This window comes from Ambystoma mexicanum, chromosome 2q (assembly GCF_040938575.1).
Source record: "Ambystoma mexicanum isolate Mex_15411 chromosome 2q, UKY_AmexF1_1, whole genome shotgun sequence".
In the NCBI taxonomy this organism is placed as follows: Eukaryota; Metazoa; Chordata; class Amphibia; order Caudata; family Ambystomatidae; genus Ambystoma; species Ambystoma mexicanum.
The window spans coordinates 197,599,440-197,614,463 of record NC_090924.1 but is presented as its reverse complement, the minus strand read 5'-3'; the positions used below and the strand labels follow the sequence as shown (position 1 = coordinate 197,614,463).

At 46.7% G+C, this 15,024-nt stretch overlaps 1 protein-coding gene across 4 annotated transcripts in view; it reads right to left on the bottom strand.

Moving 5' to 3' along the window:
• MARF1 (meiosis regulator and mRNA stability factor 1) overlaps positions 1-15,024 on the bottom strand; it is a 1,350,049-nt gene that overhangs the window by 998,524 nt on the left and 336,501 nt on the right. For all 4 annotated transcript variants that reach the window (XM_069647123.1, XM_069647122.1, XM_069647120.1 and 1 more), the window contains exon 7: positions 3,002-3,174. In XM_069647123.1, the coding sequence (XP_069503224.1) occupies positions 3,002-3,174 (173 nt within the window). The remainder of the gene's footprint in view (positions 1-3,001; positions 3,175-15,024) is intronic.

Below are 15,024 nucleotides of genomic sequence, written 5' to 3'. Positions count from 1 at the left end.
GGTCTCTTCAAGGCCCTGTCATACTGGTCTTAAAAGTTGATGAACTCAGCCATCTTACCAATACACTCTCCAAACCTCTCGCTAGTCCATTCTGAGGAAGGGTCAGGAGGTGGGAAGGGATGCCTAGAAGAGGGGTGAACCCTTAAGTAAGGCCTCAGAATAGTGCCCTAGGTGAGAGGGGGTCTCGCTGGAGTCCCCGGCCGCGAAATGTGAACCAGAAGCTTCTTGCGAAGCTTCGGTAGCCCTACTGACGGCATAGATAGTTTCAGCGTGCCTGTAGGTGCTGCCGCGGTCGGCGACACCGCGTCTTTCAGCGTCCGAGCGCCTCTAGATAGCAGGTCGATAGTGGGATTTTTAAGAGAACCGCCCCTGTTCCAGAGGAAGTTTTATGACCATTCGCATGTTGCGATTGGGGGGCGGGGAGGGAGGGGTGCCAAACCGCGAGGTTCGGAAGGCACTGCTGAAAGCTTTGGCTGGGACTACGGGCATTCAGGCCTTCGACAACCCAGTCAAAAAGGTCTTATGGGTTTTGTGCTAAAGTACATGTAGTGCGTGGGTGCCCTTGTCACCGGGGAGTGACTTCGCCATAACATTGCTGACGGCCTGCCTATCGGGGCCAGGGACGGGCACATGGGAGCAAGGAGGCTCTGCAGAAAGCTCGATTGCTTCGGCATTGGAGCCATGGCTGCCAACGGATTCATAGTCTGAAGAGACAGCAAGGTTTCGGCCTGCATAGCGTAGGGTGCTTAGTGCGCCTGTCTTTCAGCGTCTTAGGCCGAAAGAGGTCACAGTCCTTACACAAGCGCTCGTTGTGGTCACAAGGAAGATGCCTGTTGCAATGGCGATGGGTGTCTTTGCCAGGGAAATTTGCTGTTACAAGACGGGCAGAACTTAAAAGGAGTCCTCTCCATAGCAGAGGTTAGTGGCAGCCAGACCAAGAAGAGAAAGAGGGGTGAAAGAAATACATTCTCAGAAGAAAGAAAACAGGGCCCCACTCTCCTTACTGTAAAGGCAAGGTCGGAGGGCCAAGGCGACGTGCCGAGCAGTTGTAGGTTTAGGCGTCGGCCCAGGAAACCCAAGATACAGCCGTCGAGATGGTGGTTGAAATGGACTAAACGACCATAGGCTGTGGGACTAGCTAAAGCAATATAAACTCTTACGGGCTCCGCGTAAGTGACCAACTAGGTTAGCGGAAAAAAACAATCTGGTGGGACCTCGATGCGTGACGGATTTTGGGTATACTACACGTCACGTTAGGGATAGTGTGACAGACCCGCCCATTTCAACTTCCCTTTCGATCTTCGGAAAAAAGATGCAATACTCATGATTACCACTAGATGTCAGACTATGTGCACAGCATGCAATTCTAAGCAGATCCACAAGCATCAGAAATGTGTTTATTTTAATATAAAATTATCTGTTTAAGTGTTTCTTTGGGCTATTGTACTTACTGAGTTCAGTGCACTTATTTACAGCTCACATCTTCCTCCTATGATAAGCCTGACTGCTCTGCCACTCTACAAAGGTTCCTTGCGTACCAAGAGTTGGGAAACTGTATGCCAATAGATCGTTTTATGAAGTCTTACCTCAAGTGGGATTTAGGAAAACTCCCTCAAAAGCGGGAGAGTCCGGATTGTTACACATCATGCAGATGTAAAGTGACCTGTATTAGATGTAATTGTGCAAACACTTTCATAAGCGCATCCACTCACCCTGTGGTTTAGGATGGCATTCCTTCCAAGAAGGAGGCAGAAAGAATAGCACAATATTCATAGAGCTAGCAATTATTTGATTTCAGAGATCATCTTGTACTATGAAATTATGAAAGGTCGGGGGCTCCAGAGAGAATCTGAACCGATGTTCATGCTTTCACAAGGAGGAGCATGAAGGACACTAGGATTCTATTACCCTTTTCATTACCCTATCTATGTCCTGTAGTGTTTTACCACAACCTTCATTCTACAAAACAAATCTGCACAACCGTAACAAAAATTCACAGGAAGGAGTGGATTTACTAACAAGGCGGATCAGTAAGGAAAACAGGATCGCCGCCACCTCATCACTTTTCATCACCACCTCCTCTGTACTATCAACGTCTTTCAAATGAGCCTCTCCCTAGAACAATATGCTGGACAATTTAAAGTCCAAACTCTTCATAGTTTGTTACATGCAGGTATGTGTATGCTGCTAGAGGGGCTTCATGATCAGATCACTTTAAAGTCTACCAAAGTAAAATCTACTAATGATCTTGGTGCAATTCATATCGCAGCTCTGAGCAGGCTCAGAAAGCATGGGGGCTCCTTTCTTCATCAGTGCTTGATTTAGCCTCAACATACCTTCAATTTCCAGGCCAGGGAACTCCATCTTCAAGTCAAATACAGAAATCTATGTGGTTAACACAAACCTTCATGCAATTCAGCAGATTAATCAGAATGCAGCAGAGAGACTGCAAATTGTCCCTCCAAAGAAACAAGATGCAATTTCTAGAACAAGGTCCACCCTATAGCAGCAACAGGCTGCAAATTTGGCCCTAAAAGCTTAGTATACACGGTTAACCTAACCACAACTGGACAGTTTTACAAGTTAATAACTTTCATTAACCAAGGGCTCAGACACTAGTACAAGCTCTTTAAAGGTGTTTAACTATTTAAATAATTTAATAATTAAATTGTCACTTATATTTTAAACATAGAACCAAGTAAGTCTTCATATGCAAAGCACTTAATGCTACAATATCCCATTATGATAAATACACATTTACATTTATCAAGTATCTATAAAGTGCAGATCTAGCTGCAAGGCAAGAGGGGCCTTGTAGCACCTAGAGATTGAAAAATCCAATTCAGCCACAGACTACAAAATGCTTCACAAGAGCGACCAATGACGCACATATGATAGCCAATTCAGCCGGTGGCACAACAAGATTAATCATGAAAGAGGAATAGGCAGGGATCATATTAGTGGTTTCTATTGCAATAATATGTGTACAATAGTTTCTCACCTGCATTTTTAGTGCTATTCTTGGTGGAAGATCCGAAATAAAATCTTCAAACTTTATCAGCTCATGTGCATGATGCAAAAGTGCTTCAGAAGCCTGGTTTTTGTGCACCAGGATAATATGAAAACCGTGACGATGCCGTAAATCACTGAGTTCCAGTGCAAAATTCACATCAGCTGGAGTGAGGAAATGCAGTATTAGTTACTTCTGGCATATGATCTTCAAAGGAAAACTTTACTTGCTCATTGTCAGTCTTCCAGGTTGGAAAATGAGTTACAGGATATAGCAACTTCATGTTCCAGAATTCAACACATTAATGCACATTTTTATACACCTCTATAAACACATTCATTTTTTGTTGCGGTAGTTAAACAAAAAGGTGTTTTTCAAACCCATAATTCACAGAAGTAATTCATGCGAATTACGATTTTCAACTTTTTATCCACAAAGTGATCACATAAAATAATTTAAAGACACCATATGTTAAGATTTCTAAAAAAAAATAGCAGTGCATTGTACTTTTATGAATTAGTGCTTATTTGTTTATTAGGATTTACAAAGGGCCATCACCAAAGCAATGTACAATAGAATTAAATAAACACTTTTGAATTGAATATCAAAAAGGCATTCACAAATTGTGAGCAAGGAGATTGGAAATGACCTTTCAATAAAGGACCAAAGCAAAAGGAGGTACAGCAGTCAAAGCCGAGGCAGATTATTCCAAAATATAGAAGCCAAAACAACAAGTGAACAGAATTGGGACGGTGTTCAGGGAGGGTGAAGGACTGAAAAATGGAACGGCGAAAAGTAGGCCGAAAAGGATTACACCAACATAACTGAAGATAGACATTTAAAGACTGCATAAGAAAGTGAACTGGAGACTGGATGGAAAATAAAGTGACCGAGTAGCTGAGTGAGGAGTAAGCAACTATAGATGACAAAGTTAAACAAAGTGAACAGGAGAAACAGCATAGACTGGGAAACAGCACAACCATAGAACAGTAGGCAATGCAACTAAAAAGGATACTTGAGTGTTAGTAGCCAAAAGGGCGAGAAATGGCTGGATCTTTATTAATGTAAAGTAGATAGTATGCTGTCTATGCAGTGTTTGCAGGGAAATAATGTGAATAGACCAATGAAAAGGTAACAAGCAGATGAAAGGAAGATTGTGCAGAGGAAAATTAGGCAGAGGGCAGCACTGATGTAAGGGAGGGTGAACAACAAAATGTACTCTTCAGTTGAATTGATGTGGAGTGAGAAATAGTTAAACGTGTCATTTGGACGGTTGGAGTGAACTCGAGTTGATCGCTGAAGAAATATTTTAGTCATATGCACAGAAGTGTAGACTTAAAAAAAGGAAGAGGGATAGGGTAGACTAAAAAAATTGACCAAGGACAGTCTTCTGCAGTGGCAAAGCACGGGGCTAATGAAGAATTGCTTGCCCAAGAGACCTCAAGAACAATCGGAGGCGAAACAAACCAGGAAAGTGAAGCACCAGAAAAACCCAGGTAAAAAAAAAATAGGATGATCCACCATGTCATGCCACCTGCAGAAAGAGCTAAATGAATAAGAATGGAGGACATTATTAGTGATAGAAAGAAAATTACTTGAATGTAGGAGAGGAGAACCAAAACAAGAGATTGTAGAAGAGTTCGAATTAGGAAACTTAATGAAGATTAGATGGCATGCTCAAGAAGAAAATGGAAGAGGTGATCGTCTTAACTCTGCACCCACTCACCCATCGCAAAGGCCATGAGCAGATAGGGTTAGCATAGATTTCCATTTTTGCGCACAATCTCCTCTACATGCGAGTCCATCAGCACTTTTTGCTAGACTATGGGATTTTTGGTCGGTTACCCTGTGTGAGTGGAAGCCTTTTTCCACACCCACTCTTTGTTGTATCCTATCCTTTGGGATACTCCATTTCTTCTTACACATTTTTCTTGGAGTTACTTTGGTCCAGGTTTCGTGGCATTGATCGTTTACATCACACTGTGCAATGTTGATTGCAGCCCTTTGGGATTCCCTTTTATGTTATAGGGGATATATTTATACTTCCTATCTTTTATATGGTGCGATCAGCACACCCCACCTTATGAGGAGTGGCACTTTGTTAGGGGAGTTTTTTCTAAAATCTAGCAAAGGTGAAACTTTATAAAATTATCCCTTGGTATACACGCCCCAGCTCTTCGTATAAACGGGACTTCCCAAAGGTTTGGTAGAATGGCAGAGCAGCCTGGCTCATCTCATCAAGAGGATGTGAGCTGTAGAGAAGTACAATGAACTCAGTAAATGCATAGACCCAAATAAATTCACACACTAGTAGCTGTAGTAAAATGATCATTTACAAGGACACCCCTTAAACTATCCTGACTACTCAACGCCAGGTCAGTCTCCAAAAATACATTCTACATCTGACATCACAGAAGAAATCCAGACATCCTCTTCATTACTGAGAGCTTGTTTGCCAATGACTACGAGCCACGAGGCCTTCCCACCCTGGCTCCAGCCTTACTGTCTGGAACAGATCGAGAGGGGGCAGAGGACAGACTTGCAATACTACAAAAGCACCAATTCCAACTAATAAATCAAGGAAACCTTAACCAACACCAGAGGCTACGAATCCCTTGTGGTAAAACTGCAACTCTCACCCTCCACCACACACAGCTTCCTACTCATCTACAGACCCCACGGCTACAACATAGACTTTGCAGGCACACTTGTGTAGTGCTGGCCACCTACCTCATCCACACTTTCCATCTTCAGGGACTTCAACATCTGGTTTGACTCATCCTAGATGCTATCTTCAGCACTACAAACATACCTACCCAGCCCCCTCCAGCCCTCTATCATGGACTGATCAATCAGCAATTTACTTCTTCATATCACTGAGCACAGCGGCTGGAGGTCAAGGCCACACACAACCACCACCAACCACCTGTCCTCTCATTCCACTATGGAATAAAGTCATAATCACACCAGAGCTAGCACACTCACTGAACTCTCTCCCTACACTTTCCCTCCAGGACCGACACCCATCGATCAAAACCTTCACCCTCTGGCTTACAAACGCCCTCACACCACTCACTCCAACAAAACAGACCTCTCAGAGATCAGGACCAACACCCAGGTGGTTCACCACCAAAATCAAATCACTAAAAACCCTCAAGCACCGTCTTAAACGGACCTGGAGAACCAACCCCACAGCCCAGAACAAAACCACCCTAGCAATACCAACCAGAGGATACAGACTGGAAATCAGAAAAATCAAGAAAACATTCTATGTAAACAGAATCCTAAATGCTCGAAACCAGAGCAAGAAACTGCATAGAACCATATGTGTATTCAAATCCCCGGCCTGCTCGAGCCATCCCCCCACCCATCTCCCAAGCCCTGTGCAACACCTCATCATTACACTTCCACAATGTTGCTATTGACAGACAAATCTTTGACTCTCTCCCATTTCACACCAGGAGTTCCACTCGCTTGCAGCAGATAGCCGCCCTTCAGTCTCCCCTGAGGAACCCTGCCCGCCCACACTCCTCAAAAACACCCCAACCTCAACCTGTGCAGGTGGTATCGCAAGCCCAATCCTCAACCACTCGCATCAGGATTTAGCTGCACCTGCGCAATCTGAATTACACTCTGCCTAGTAGGATCGCTGTCTTGGTCCTCCCTCTGTTCCCCCTACTTTGCCGCGGCGCGCCTTGAAACACTTGTGTATAGGTACGTTATAAATACCATATCCTATCCTTCCCGGAAACCCTAATAAACTCCTACATCAAACCCACCCTTAAAAAACCAACACTTCGCCCACTACTCTCAGACCTACCAGACAATCTCCAACACACGCTTCATGGCAAAACTTGTGGACCGCGCAGCATACAAGCAGCTAGGCCAATTCAGCGAAGCCAACAACCACCTAGATCCTGCGCAATCGGGCTTCAGGCCACTCAGGCAAACAAAATCCTCCATAGTCTCCATCTGGGATGACCTAAAAAGAACAGCCGATGCAGAAGGCTGCGCTGTACTACTCTTACTCGACCTATCCGCAGCCTTCGATACCATCGATCACACTATTCTACTAGACCGCTACAAAGACTAGGAATCAGAAACAGCCCTCTCATGGATCTCCTCTTTCGTCTTGAATCGCTCACAAATCACGCACCTGCACCCATTCAGATCCACTGCACGACCAGAATGAAAAGGTGTCCCACAAGGAGCATCCCCATCTCCCCTAATATTCAACTTCTATACCTAAACCCCTGCCTGCAATCATCCGCTCTCACAATTTTACTTGCTACAACTATGCATATGACACCCAAATAATCCTTAAAATCCCAAAATCTCAAGGCTCCAGCAGTATGGACCTGTTGTCATGCCTCTCGGATATTGACCTTTGGATGACAACCAACCACCTCATCCTCAAACCTGGGAAAAATGAAATCCTAGTTTGCAGGAAAACAGCCCTACTTCCCCAACCGATTCCGTGGCCTTAATTCCTTGGACCAGCACCGGCAACTTCAAACGTGGTAAAAAACCTAATATGCATATTGGACATGGACTTATCCCTCACACAACACGTCCGTATCCAAAACCTGTTTCTTCCATCTATGGATTCTCATGCGTATTTTCCATTACTTGAACTATCCTCACTGCTTCTCGGCCATCATCTCCACCATCCTGTCCCGCCTAGACTACGCAAACTGCCTCTACCTAGGCGCTCCAGCGTTTCAACTAAGGAAACTCCAAAGAATCCAAATCACAGCCACGCGCCTGTTCATTAACCGACCTCCTAGAGAACACATCAGCCCTACACTATACGTCCTCCATTGGCTGCCAATTGATCGACACTAGCTTTAAAGCCATGTGCAGCACCCACCGCTCCATCCACAAAACTGGTCTGGAATTCCTTCAAGACAAAATCCTGCACTACCAGTCCTCCAGGAGTCTCAGATCACGCACAGCATATCGCCTAGTGGTCCCACTTCAAACTCCTGCAGGCTCGGATCCTCGTTTTATGTCTAAGAACAGATTATCTGGTACTCAATACCGCAGCACATTCACAACACTGAAAATCACCTGAAACTCAAAGTACATAAAAACCAGGATTTTCACAACATCCTCTTGAACCACTACACCTCTCAACTACATTGCTGAAACCAAAATTCCTATACACCAATTACAGCACAGGTGCCAACAGCATTCGCAGCGGATCACTTTGACAGACCTTTGCCCCATGCACAACACTCCTACACGATAAATACACAGGAAAGCCGGCAGCATTCGCTGAGGCACACTGCAATAAACTCACTCGCCCTAGCTGCTCAGACTTCGCTCCACAATGACCACGAACAATGAGACCATGCCGTCCACATTGGACAAAAAGAACGCTAGGGCCGAGAATAAATCATACAGTACATATAGCTTACAGTGGACACAAGCCGCAGGCGTGGCCACACATCCATGCACCATAGAATGCAGCTATGGCTATGCCATTCCGATCTAGCAGCGCACAATCGTCCACACAAACCCCCCCCAACCCCCTGACGTACCTCAACACCTCTGCCACTAGCATACAGCGACTACAAACAAAAGAAATTTGGTACAGCTGGGCACAAATTGAATCTTCAGCACTAGCACTCTAGCTAAAACAAACAACTGCGCCCACCCACGTGCCTGACCTTTGGGCTGCTTAGTGGAGCCTAGCCAGCCACTTATGTCCTAAACCGGCGAAAATGCACACAACCATCTCTTAACTTAGAACCTTCCACCACACTGACTGCAGTCACTGATGGCGTTCCAATCACAAAGCGCATTGAGGCCATACAAATGGGGAAAGAGCGATATATTAATGACAGAATACAATGCAATATACACAAGGCAAAGTTAAATTAGGGTATGTAAACACGGTTTAGACTAACCACGAGAAATAGAAAACTAGAGCAATACTTTTGCAGGCGAGTTGTAGTTAGTGGAATGCACCAGTTCAATGATAAATCCATTCACTTCAGACAAGGTTCTGTTGTAAGGAAAAAAAGGTTATTCGGGACTAGCAACAGCAATATACTACTTTGTAATACTTTTTAATTATTCCAATAATTTAGCAGTCCTTCCCCCAACTAATCAAGTGATCCTCAGTTGAGAGGGTGGAGAGGTGCAAATTCATGTGCAGCAGCAGAAAAGGCAAAGTTACTTCAATTACTTTCAAGTAGGATGCTTTAGTGGAATAAAACAAGGTTAGCCAGGATCTTGGAAATTACTTCTGATGGTTGCATGTTCGGGGGATTTATCAGTTGTATGCTTAATCCCCTCCCCTAGTGAGGCCCCCCAGCACGTTTTTCTGGGCTTCTAGGCCTTTTTCTTTCACTCCTGAATGAGGGGAGCCTCCCCCACCCCCCATTCATTCTTAGTCGCTCTGACTTTTGGGAACTCTGTTCTTTTGTTTTACCTTATGCTATGCGGTCTTGCTTTCCTTCATATCACTTAAAGGGATGGTCTAGTAAAAATTTTTATTTAAAAAATAGATCGGCCACATAAAAAAAAAAATACTAGCATCCTCCGTTTTAAAACTTCCTATGTAAAATTTTGAGCTATTCAAGCTCAAAATTCAAAAAAGCAAGCACAGGGGCGCAGCCATTTTGTGAAATGGAGGCCCTCCTGTGCTGGCTTTTGCGGCACTAATGAAGGAAAAGCCAGCCAGCTATAGTAAACAAAGTCTACCGCTGGGTGGCTTTCCCTTCATTAGTGCCGGTACTCGGAGGACGCGGACCGGAGACCAGAGCAGGAAAGCTACAGCTGAATCTCGGTAAGTGCTATTTATTTTTTTTTTTACAAAAAATAAGCACTAGCTGCGTTTTTTTTTCTAAGTTTTCCGGGCTGGAGGAGCCCGGAAAACTTAGAAATAAAATCGCAGCTTTAAAAACGTATTTATGTTTGCGGTCGCTTTTGAAGCGACCGCAAACATAAATACAACATTATTGTGTTGGAAAACGCTGCGGTTTTTCTTTCCAAGTTTCTCAGGCTCCTCCGGCTCGGAGGAGCCTGAGAAACTTGGAAAGAAAAACCGCAGCGTTTTCCAACACAACCGCGTTGTGTCTGCCTGAATCTGCTTTACCATTTGGGGCTCTCGGGCTCCCCACGGGGAGCCCGAGAGCCCCAAATGGTAAAGCAGATTCAGGCAGACAACGTGGCATTGCGGAAAACAACCGCGTTGTGTCTGCCTGAATCTGCTTTCCCATTTGGGGCTCTCGGGCTCCCCATGGGGAGCCCGAGAGCCCCAAATGGGAAATCAGCTGCAGGTAGAAACACTACGCGGCATGTAAACATAACCGCGTGTGTTTCTGCCTGCTGTGGCTATCACTTTGGGTCTCCGGTGCTCCCCTGGGAGCACCAGAGACCGAAAGTGATAGCCACAGCAGGCAGAAACACACGCGATTGTGTTGGAAAACGCTGCGGTTTTTCTTTCCAGGTTTCTCAGGCTCCTCCGAGCCGGAGGAGCCTGAGAAACTTGGAAAGAAAAACCGCAGCGTTTTCCAACACAATAACGTTGTATTTATGTTTGCGGTCGCTTCAAAAGCGACCGCAAACAAATACGTTTTTAAAGCTGCGGCTTTATTTCTAAGTTTTCCGGGCTCCTCCAGCCCGGAAAACTTAGAAAAAAAAACGCAGCTAGTGCTTATTTTTTGTAAAAAAAAAAAAAAAAAAAAACACAGCACTTACCGAGATTCATCTGCAGCTTTCCTGCTCTGGTCTCCGATCCGCGTCCTCCGAGTACCGGCACTAATGAAGGGAAAGCCACCCAGCGGTAGACTGTTTACTACAGCTGGCTGGCTTTTCCTTCATTAGTGCCGCAAAAGCAAAAGCCAGCACAGGAGGGCCTCCATTTCACAAAATGGCTGCGCCCCTGTGCTTGCTTTTTCGAATTCTGAGCTTGAATAGCTCAAAATTTTACATAGGAAGTTTTAAAACGGAGGATGCTAGTATTTTTTTTTATGTTTTTTTACTAGACCATCTCTTTAAAGGCATCTGTTTTACACTTTTGCAGCACACACCCTATGTACAGTGTTGCTGGGAACTCTTTGGGTTTGTCTTTGATATTCGTTGACTATCCTTAAAAACTACTGTTCTAATGTATGGAGGGACACTTGGTATTGAGAGAAACCTAGGGGTATTCTCCCATGTATACCCAGAGAGTCTTCTATTAAGGGGGCAAAGGGAGGGTCATCGTTTGTGGATCCCAACCCTGGAGGTGGACAAGCGATGGATCACCTGGGTAGGGGAGTCCGGGGTTGCACTCAGAATACCCTAGGGCAGACGCGGTATCCCAACAGGACGATAAGTGAAGGGGCCACAGGTGCCTTTATGGTTTACGCCTGTCTCGGGATGATAGCTCAGGGGCCATGCACTCTCCTTGGAAACAAGACGATGCTGAGCAACACAGGTTCGATCCCCGCGCGTCTGTGCTTAGAAACCCATGGGTATTAAGTGCGTTCTAAATAACCAATTACAATGCAGGTCCCATTGTCCCTAACCCAAGAGAGGCCGATTATCCCAGACCCAACACTCCTTTGTCTTTCCCTAGTTTATATCATGTGAAGTGTTAGAGACCCGTGCTTGCATGTCCAGGTGTGTAACATAGGGAGTTACTGATACAAAGAGAATCACGTTTTGTATACAAAACCAGGGCCAGGGGACATCACCCCTATCCTTTGACAATCCAGTTATAATGATATAGCCTGTAAATACCAATTCCCATCTTGCCTTAACTGCCCCTCCCCATTTTCAACCAAGAGGCGGCAACTAAGAGCAGTAAAGATCACCCACAGAAACATGGGGGAAATAAGGGTAACCTACCGTAAAAAACTCAAGTTGTCCCACTAATAGAGTCAAGCATTAAGGAACAAGTTACTTACCTGTAACTTTACTCCAGCATGGGTCTTGCATGGATTCACGTGCTCATGAACATTCCCATTCAGGCTGGGCAAAAGAAAAAACAGTTTCAGTTTAGTTTCTGAACTGTCTTCATCTAATAAACCAATAACTGAGCTCTGGGTCATACTGCCCCCAGCCAATGACTGCCCTCTACTTAAGCCCCTCCCCAGGAAGCCATCTTCAGATTTGGTAGCGCGTAAAGGGGCAGGATTGGTCTCGGGAGGATAGCTCAGTGGCAACATGCTCGCCTTGAAAGCAAGGCAACACAGAGCAGCAGAGGGGTAGGAGGGAGGGTTCACACGTGAATCCATGCCAGATCCATGCTGGAGAACAGTTACAGATAAGTAACTTGTTCCTTCTCCAGCATGGGTCTGGCATGGATTCACATGCTCATGAATAAAGAATGCATAGCAGTACACATACACAACCACAGGAGGTGGCAAGGCTCAACAGAAGCAATCTTTTACCTCCTCAACAGGTTGTGCAGCACTACTTGGCTGACTCTGAACTCCTCCCTGGAATCCTGTCGACGCAGTAGAATCTCGTGAAGGTGTGCGTCGACCTCCACGTAGCAGCCCTGCAAATGTCCAGAAGGGGCACACCAGACAAGAGCGCAGTTGTAGCAGCAATCTCTCTGGTAGAATGGGCTCTCGGACGGCCAGGCAGCGGTCGATTTGCCATCCAGTGACAATTAGCGATGCAGCCAGAGAGCCACAGGGAAATGGAAGCCTTGAACAGGGCCTTCCCATGGTTCACAGGACCAAAGTTCACAAAAAAACAGATGTTTTCCAGAAAATCATTGTGCGGGCCACAAAACTTCAGCACTCGAACCACATCCAACTAGTGCAAAGTCCTTTCAGCCGGTGACGAAGGCGTCAAGAGGGGGGAAGGGTGGGGTGGGGGGGGGCAGGGGGCTAACACAGTTAACACCAAGGACTTGTTGAGATGAAAATCCAATTGAGCCCTGGGCATGAAGCAGGGGCGTGTACGCAGCACCACCCTCGTCTCATGGAAAGTCAAGTAGGTGGCTTGCAGGATAGGGCCTGGATCTCACCTACTGTTCTTGCAGAGGTGATGGCCACCAGGAAAGCAGTCTGCTACGATAGAAACTGCAGCGGAGCTGTATGCATAGGTTGGAATTGGGCCCCCATGAGCCTAGTCAGCACCACGTTGAGTTCTGGCACCTGAGCCTTCACCAGCAGGAACAAGCGGAACAGTCCCTTGATGAATTCCTTGACCAGACTGACCACAAGGAGGTCGCCCTGGGGATCTGGTGTAGCGGGAGATAGCTGCCAGATGCACCTTGATGGAGGCGTGTGCCAGGCCCGATTTAGCCAATGATAGTAAATACGGAAGTACCTAAGGGGCCGTGACCCTCAGAGGGTTGATCTTATGCAACTGGCACCAAGTAGCAAAGCGCTTCCATTTGTGTCCGTAGCACTTTAAAGTCAACGACACCCTGGCCTTGGCAAGTACCTTCCTGCAGTCCGCCAGACGCTCGTAACAACCAAACGCTAATGCTGCAGGAGCCAGGCCTTCGGGTTCAGAGATCCCAGATCGTGGTGCAGAATTGCACCTCCTTCCCTCCCGAAGAGATCTGCGACCATTGGCAGCTTGACTGGAGGGGATGTAGACATGCTGAGAAGGCCCAGGTACCACATCTGCCTCGGCCACGCTGTTGCCACGAGGAACATCCTTCAATGGAACCGTCTGAGTTGACCATTGACTCAAAGTATCAGTGGCAATGGAAGGAACGTGTACAGAAACAGGCCTTCCCCAAAGGAAGGAGAATGAGTCCATGCTCCATGGCTGGGGGAACCTGCTGGAAACCTCGGGCACTTGGTATTTTTCACCGTCGCAAACAGATCCATTTGGGGACTGCCCCACCTGAGGCGCAGTCTGTTCACTTGACCCTGCCTATGCTCCCACTCGTGGCAAGAGCGCAGCTCCCTGCTGAAAGAGTCGGCAAAAGTATTCTTTACTCCTGCCAGGTGGAACGGAATGGAGGAACATCCCCTGGGCGACAGCCCAGTGCCACACGTCCTGTGCCTCCGTGGAGTGTGCTGGGGATCTGGTGCCCCCCCCCCCCGCTTCCGGATGTAAAACATTGTGGTGGTTTTGTCCATGAAGACCCTCACCAATTTGCCCTTGAGGGACGGCAGAAAAGACCAGAGGGCCCAAAACAAAGCTCGTAGTTCCAGAACATTGAAATGCAGAGTCTTCTCTTAAGGCCGACACAGGCCTCTGGCATGAAGACGTCTGGTGTGGGCTCCCGAGCCTTCCAGAGAGGCGTCTATCGTGACTGTCTCCTGGTACGGCGGCTTTGAATGTCTGCCTCTAGCGATGTTGGAGCGCACGCCCCACCACCTTATCGCTCGGCGGACTTCCTCGTCGAGCGCAATCCTGTCCTGGAAGCTTCCAGACATCTGGACCCAACAGGCGTCGAGGAACTCCTGGAGCGTACGCATCTGCAGTCTGCAGAGCCGAATCAGGTATATGCACAGCGATATCATGTCGAGCAGTGACTTTATGGTCCGCACCGTGGCGATCTTCAGTGCCAACAGCCGTTGAACCTTGCCCAAGATGGCCGATCTTCTCTCCTACGACGGAGCTGCCAGGCAAGCCACTGTGTTGAGCCTGGATCCCAGGAACAGAGTTCTGCGATGGAGTCAAGCAGGACTTTGCATAATTCACTGAGAACCCCAGGTTCGTCAGCAGCCAGACAGTCCTCAACCGTATGATCAACTGCGATGTCCTTTGACCTGGCCCGGATAAGCCAGTCGTCCAGATAAGGGTAAACGTGGATCCCCGTAGTCACAGATAGGCCGCCACATGCGCAAGGCATTTGGGGAAGACTCATGGTGCCGACTTGAGTCCAAAAGGAAGCGCCTTCAACTGGTAATGCTTTCCCTGGATGACGAAAAACAGGAACTTGCAATGCTTTACGTGTATGGGGACATGGAAGTACGCGTCCTCGAGATCCAACGACAACAGTCTCCCCGCTCCAGTTGGCCGAGCATGTGTTGTAGAGTGACCATCCTGAACTTCTGGGACTTTATGTACTTGTTGAGTCATAGGTCGACAATGGGCCT